This window comes from Octopus bimaculoides, chromosome 11, assembly GCF_001194135.2.
Source record: "Octopus bimaculoides isolate UCB-OBI-ISO-001 chromosome 11, ASM119413v2, whole genome shotgun sequence".
Lineage (NCBI taxonomy): Eukaryota > Metazoa > Mollusca > Cephalopoda > Octopoda > Octopodidae > Octopus > Octopus bimaculoides.
The window spans coordinates 17,526,880-17,534,412 of NC_068991.1; the positions used below are offsets into that span (position 1 = coordinate 17,526,880).

The 7,533-nt window shown below is 40.6% G+C and overlaps 1 protein-coding gene across 5 annotated transcripts in view; it reads right to left on the minus strand.

Moving 5' to 3' along the window:
* Positions 1-2,079: 2,079 nt before the first annotated feature.
* LOC106881609 (titin homolog) overlaps positions 2,080-7,533 on the minus strand; it is a 207,307-nt gene continuing 201,853 nt past the window's right edge. Inside the window, exons 20-22 of one of the 5 annotated variants that reach the window (XM_052971545.1) lie at positions 6,748-7,049; positions 4,843-5,131; positions 2,080-3,393 (exon numbers count right to left, since the gene is read on the minus strand). In XM_052971545.1, the coding sequence (XP_052827505.1) occupies positions 2,258-3,393; positions 4,843-5,131; positions 6,748-7,049 (1,727 nt within the window). In that variant the 3' untranslated portion in view covers positions 2,080-2,257. The remainder of the gene's footprint in view (positions 3,394-4,842; positions 5,132-6,747; positions 7,050-7,533) is intronic. The other 4 variants (XM_052971544.1, XM_052971549.1, XM_052971546.1 and 1 more) reach the window with 4 other exon arrangements.

Below are 7,533 nucleotides of genomic sequence, written 5' to 3' on the forward strand. Positions count from 1 at the left end.
TGATGGTGGTAGTAGTGGTGGTGATGGTGGTAGTAGTGGTGGTGATTGTTTAACCCCCCCCCCCAGGTCAGCACTGACTGAGCAAGCCTACGATCAAATTCATTCCAGCCATGACCACCCTGTTTTTAATTAAGATGTAATAAAAGTAGAACCACATTATCTCATGTACTCTTCCTTTTTTAAGAGGGTAGGGTATAACCTGAGGACTTGGTTATTATTTCTCATAAGTCAGGTGACCATGTAAAACCACCCTCGGCTCACAACAAACATCTGTTGTTTATCCTTAGATTACCCTTGATCAAGGAGACTGATGATCAAAAGTGTTCCAGTCATGACCATACCATGTTTTTATATCCATGAGCATATTAGCCAGTGAAGATATATGATCTAGTGCAGGGGTTTTCAAACTGTGGTCAGGCTCATAATCATGAGGTAGTGAGTTTGATTCCTGGACTGGGCTGTGTATTGTATTCTTGAGCAAGACATTTTATTTCACATTTGTTCCAGTTCATCCAGCTGTAGAAATGAGTTGCAATGTCACTGGTGCCAAGCTGTATCGGCTTTTCCCTTGGATAACATCAGTGACATGGAGAAGAGAGGCTGGTACACATGGGCAACTGCTGGTCTTCTATAAACAACCTTGCCCGGACTTGTGCCTCAGAGGGGAACATTCTGGGTGCAATCCCAGGGTCATTCATGACCAAAAGGTTCTTTACCTTTTCTATTAGCCAGTGAAGACATGTGGTCTAGTGGTTAGAGTGTTGGGCTTACACTCATAAAGCCAGAAGTTCTAATCCTTGACAGGGTAGCATAGTATCCCTGAGCAAGGCACAATGTTGCCTGTTGCTCCAGTCGACTCAACTGAAAATGAGTACCAGATGACTGTTGGGGGACAGTCCACTTTCCTTCCAGCTGTCGCATCCTGAATATTTTGCTGGGTCAAAGGTGAGAGGGCTAAGAGTGTGTCTTTGTATGCTTATGACTCCAAAGACATCTAAAACAAAGATATACTACAAGCCACCAGGTCAATGCTTGTCTCTCCTCCCCTTCTCTAGTCACTCTTGTTGCATCAACTCTACCTTAGGCAATCCACTAATAACTCTTCTCAGTCCTTCATATCAAGAATTTCCCCCCTCACCCAAACACACCCACACTCAAGAACTCCCTCCTTGTTCATGTCAAGAGGAATGTTATAATGGCATCAATTTCAACTGGCTCTGAGGGTCTGCAGAGGGGCCATAGGAACTGTTTTTCCATCAAACCTAGCAAAAAAAAGGATCCACTACGCATTCTAATTTTTTTTTTTAAAGATAGGTAAGGTGTAATTTAATGGGAATTTGGTTGCTATTTCTATTTCACAGAACTACATGGGAAGTTACTTGCCTTGCATATGTATTTGAAAGGTTTTGCCAGCAGGTAAACTGCTTATAATTGTGACAATAACGTTTTGGGGGTGAAAGCACATGGCTCAGTGGTTAGAGCATCGGGGTCACAATCTTGAGCTGGTAAGTTTGATTCCAGGCTAGTCTGTGTGTTGTGTTCTTGGGTAAGACACTTTATTTCACGTTGCTACAGTTCACTCAGCCGTAGAAATGAGTTGTGATGTCACTGGTGCCAAGCTGTATTGGCCTTTGCTCTTCACTTGGATAACATCAGTGGTGTGGAGAATGGGAGGCTGGTATGCATGGGCGACTGCTTGTCTTCCATAAACAACCTTGCCTAGACTTGTGCCTTAGAGCAGGGGTTTTCAAACTGTGGTCTGCAGACCACAGGGGATCCGTGGACAGCAAATACTTTTTATGGGCAATTTGATTTTATATATGTTTTATAATCGAAATTTTTTAATTGGCAATAAACCTATTTGTTAAATACTGTTAAATAAATAAATGAAAAATATATGTTATTTTAAGCAAATATTTATGTATAAATTTCATAAGCGTTTATAAGGGTAAAGCCTGAAATATAAAGGGGTCCGCAAGTCAAAACGTTTGAAAACCCCTGCCTTAGAGGGTAACTTTCTAGGTGCAATCCCATGGTCATTCATGACTGAAGGGGGTCTTAAGTTAAGTTAAAGTGTTCTAGTGGGAAGAGACAGGAGGAAAGAGGGAACAATATCAAATATGGAAGAGAAAGCTATTGGAGTTGACGGAGATGATAGCGAGTTTAAAATGGCTAACTTAACTTCAAAATACTCACAAAGTTCAAAATTGGGGATTGGTCATGCTTTGACATGTGAGAAGTGAGCAAAGAGTTAGTGTTAGGGATACTTACTTAACTTCTCATTGCAATGGGAGCATATCTCAACACCAGTTACTGACACTTGTTCTGTTTTATCACTGCTAAGAGATGTCAATGATCTAGTATTAGGTAACTTGGTTGCTGCAGAGTTATCTCTTTGCTGGAATCCAGTTATTCCACCCTGGCCTTGAAATGGTCGAGCTGAGTTATTGTTCTTTGTGTACATGCTTCCATATGGATTTGAAGTGTGTTGGGAATAAGAACCAGCAGTGGAGATGTTCGAGCTGGAGTAGCCATGGGAGAGTCCATCGTATGGCCTGGCAGAGTCCTCATATGAGGCATATGAATGACGATAGTTGGTGGATTTCAAGGCGTTTTCAGTTGACTGGTTGATAGCAGGGGTTACTGGGGAAAACTTAGATGCTTGTTTGTAAACATATGGTTTTATCCCCACTCTGGAAACTGAGAGATCTCGCTGTGAATAGCTCGATCTGTCACCTGCAGGTCTCACAGCCCTATTCTCACTAGGACCTTTCCAAAGCTCTTCCTTTCCTTCCGTCCAATGATCTGATAGTCTACGTTGCTCAGACTTTTCAGCCATCCAGTGAGATTGTGACCCCACTTGGCTCTGTTTTGGAAGGCCTTCTTGCCGAAGTCCACCATTATTATATTTTGGAACATTGTCCACAGGATAGGAACTTCGGAGTTGGGAAGCTTGAGAATATTCTTTGGATACAGAAGAAGAGGAAGGAGATGTAGAATAAGAGGAGAACGATGGAGAGAACTCAGGTTTTCGGTCCGCTAACCAAGGAGCAGGCTTCCGACCAGCATCAGAATTTTCTGGAGCTATCCATTCTTTTGGATCTCTGTGCCGAGCTTTTGGAACAGCATTTAGAGAATGAAGTTCAGTTTTACTTGGTGGCTCGCGCTTAATTGGTGAAACGTGATGGGGGAGGTTAGAGTTGAATTCAGGCTTTTCTTGCAATGGAGTAGGTTTGCGATTCATTGCTAGCAAATCTTCTCGAGTAAGTCGCTGACTCTCCTTTGGGTCAGGCTCATTCTTGGAGAAACGTGAAACAGCACTTTCCATTTTAGTGAACAGAATCAGTTTTTTCTGTGGGCTTATTTGAACAGGGCTTGATTTGAGGGGAACATCTAGAAAAAAAGAAAAAAATGTGTTAAAATGAAGAAAGGAGTAAATGTCACAAAGAACTTATACTGATTTACAATATCAAATATAAGAGGTTCAGTCTCACTGCATGGTACCTTGATTGAATGCCTTGTACTCTAGCCTCAAGCTAATCAATGCCTTGTGAGGGAATTTGGGTGTGTGTGTGTGTGTGCATACAAATGCATGTGAATGTGTATGAATGCTAATAAATCATGTTTATCACTGGTTTAGTGAAACAATGGTAATGCTGACATGCTTTGTCGAAATCATGATCAGTCACTATGATGAGTGCATCCAGCCATAAAATCTGCCTCAAAGAATTCACTATCTAAATCCATGCTAGCATGGATAAATGGAGATTAAATCAACAAAGATCGCAGTACAGCCCTGTGATAAAGCCTCTCCATAGTCTTAGTAAGAGACGCGCTCTCCTTGATCAATTAATTATTTATATTAGTAGCTGAAGAGAACTAAAATACAAATAAACTAGAATAAGTGAAATAAAATGATTAATCTAGTAAAACTTTAAATAAAGGTGTGAGCTTAGTGGTTAGGGTACTGACTGCATGATCATAAGATCGTGGGTTTGATTTCTGAATCAGGTAGCATATAATATATTTGTGCAAGACACTTCATTTCATGTTGCTTCAGTCTACTCAATTGAACATGAACACCAGCCAAGCACAGGTGTAGTTCTCTCTCTCTCCTTAAATCTTTCATATCCCCAATGTTCACTTGGGTTAAGGGTAAGAGGGCCAAGTATTACAAACCCGCAAATACTACACAACTGAACAAGATTGCATAATGCATGGTATCAATGTCAGCTTTTGACTACTTAGGCACCTAAAAAAACAATCAGCCAAAGCATGACATATACTATCAAGTGATGGCCATGCTATTTTTCATGCTCTTTTGTTTCTTGTTTTTTTTTAACAAACACATCAATGGCACCTGTGCCCAGCATCGCCTTCCTAGCACTTGTGCCAGATGGCACGTGTAAAGACATTCGAGCAAGATCGTTGCCAGTCCCGCCAAACTGGCTCCTGTGCAGGTGGCACGTAAAATACACCATTTTGAGCGTGGCTGTTGCCAGTACTGCCTGATTGGCCTTCGTACCAGAGGCACGTAAAAGCACCCACTACACTCTCGGAGTGGTTGGCGTTAGGAAGGGCATCCAGCTGCAGAAACTCTGCCAAATCAGACTGGAGCCTGGTGCAGCCATCTAGTTTCACCAGTCCTCAGTCAAATCGTCTAACCCATGCTAGCATGGAAAGCGGATGTTAAATGACGATGATGATGATGATGATGATGATGATCTATTAATCAGTTTAACACTTAATGTTTTACCCAAATTTTCAGGAAAAAAAAAGAATGTTTCATTTTTATTCTAGCATGGGGAAAATGACCAAAAGATAGATCAAAAGAAAAATTACCAGAAGATGCTCTGGGCCGTGGTGCAACATATTTCGAATTTGACGTCAAAGAAAGACGAGACAAAGAAGTAGAAAGTGGTTGCATTGTCCTTGAAGAGTCTGAATGCTGAGGTTGAGCAGAGAAAGATGGTTGTTGGATTGCTTTCTCAATAGTGCCAGACAAAGAAGCCCGATGCATCATCTTCTTTGCTTGTTCTAACTGCTGTTGTTGTTCCTGCACCATCCGTCGGTCTTCCTCCACTCTCTGTTTTTCCTCTGCTATTCTTTGCTTCTCTTTATCCAATTGTTCCTGCAAGTAATTGATAGTTCAGAGAGGTGTAGAACTGAGTGCACCATCTACCTCTTACCCAAGAAAAATACTACATGCATGCACATAATAGACAAACTTCCTCACATTACTTCAAATACCATTGCTACACCAACCATGAGCACAATTACTCTCATCAATCACCCACCATCACCCTAGATATATATAGGGACGTGCACATTCTCTGTATTGTGCATGTACTTCTAGCTTTCATTGCTGTCTTTCTTTATTTGACTTATATCTCTGCTCTCTGTCCCACTTTTTAACCTTTTCTGATAAACTGTGGAGGCGCAATGGCCCAGTGGTTAGGGCAGCGAACTCGCGGTCATAGGATCGCGGTTTCGATTCCCAGACCAGGCATTGTGAATGTTTATTGAGCGAAAACACCTAAAAGCTCCCCAAGGCTCTGGCAGGGGATGGTGGCGAACACTGCTGTACTCTTTCACCACAACTTTCTCTCCCTCTTATTTCCTGTTTCTGTTGTGCCTGTAATTCAAAGGGTCAGCCTTGTCACACTGTGTCACGCTGAATATCCCCGAGAACTACGCTAAAAGTACACATGTCTGTGGAGTGCTCAGCCACTTGCACGTTAATTTCACGAGCAGGCTGTTCCGTTGATTGGATCAACTGGAACCCTCGTCGTCGTAAGCGACGGAGTGCCAACACACACATAAGCTGTAGTACACCGGAACACTGAATACAGTAAGCTCATTATTTTAATTATTATTATTATTATTATTATTATGAAGACGAAGAGTGCGATTTGATTGTAAGATATTTTATTAGTTGAACGATAATTCAACAGTACGTCTGTCTTTATCAAGTTCATGGAAAATAGGCATTAATTAATGATGAAGATGATGACACTGATAGAAGTCCATCAGGTGTGTGTATGTGTATGTGTGTTTTAAATAAAGGGTTAAACACTTATGGTATGTGAATTAGTAGCTCCAGTTCTATGTAGCTACTTGATTTGTTGAGTATATAAACAGATTAGCTGCTTATTTATCTAGGATTGATCATATGATGCAGACACCTCTGATGAGAGTTCAGTAAGGCTAGAGAAACAATTAAGGCTCTTCATCATTCTTATCAATCGACAGAGAAATAGTTAAATTCACCAATGTTTATATTCCTAATATGTAGGTTTACATATGTGTGTGTGTGTGTATGCATCAATGTTTGTCAGTTCGTATCTTATCTTGTCATCACATGCGGATGACAAACAAATCCCAAAGTCATATAAACAGTTGTCTTTCATATGCAATTGTCCACGCAAACATGTCCAGTCGCTGTACTGTTCATTGTTCAAAGAAACAGAGGAAATATTATTTTACTTAGAAACAGGTGAGTGTTTGTGATAGGAAGAATACCTGGCCATACAAAATTTGCCTCAACAAATACATGTTAAAATGATGATGATGATGATGATGATGATGACGATAGTAGTGTATGATTTAGTGGAGATTTGGCTGCAGTTTCTAACTGGTCAAGTGACTACAGAGAGGCATGTAGCGTTACTTTGCCCAGCCGCTTTTTGATAATAATGGTAGTGAGCATGGACGAAGGTGGGATAATGAAGTAATAGAATATCTTACCTTCTCGTGCTGCAGTAGCATCTCCTTCTCCTGGAGTCGTCTTTTCTCTTCGGCTTCTTTACGCTGTTGCTGCTCCTGGAGTCGCTTCTTTTTCTCCTCCTCAATCAGTTGCCGCTCCTGTGCGATCATGCGCTGCTCCTCAAACAGGCGTTTCTGTGCATCCAATGCAGCTTGCTCACGCTCTTCTATCCTCCTCTGCTCCTTTGTGGCTTCATCCTCTTCTTCTTCATCCTCTTCTCCATCTCTGGAAGGGGAAGTTAGAAGCTGGCTGCTGTTGTTCATCAAACTACTGTAGCTTTTACCTGACAAATGACATCAGAGAAAAAACATTAACATGCTTGTCATATACATATATGCACACACTATATAATAAAATAGGAAAATGGAAACTTTTGGTAATTTATTCTCTATTACATATGTTTCATTTGCTAATAGGAATCACAAAGATTTACGAGTTAGATAGACATGTAAAAAATTTCCTATATAAAGAATGTTATAATTATTCTTTATCTGAAAAGTTTCTAATAGGAAATTCTTTACATGTCTTATCTAACATGTAAATCATTGTCATTCTTATTAGCAAATGAAACATGTGTAATGGAGAATAAATAACATCAAAAGATTTTCATTTTCCTAACAATCCAACATATATATATATATATATATATAAAGTGTAGTATATTGCCACTTAAGTGTGGCTGACCCCTAGGGGTGGATGTTACTGTTGCTTTTAGCCCCAGGAGGACATCTCCTCCAGCTGGCTTATCGACACACGACTGTGTCCTG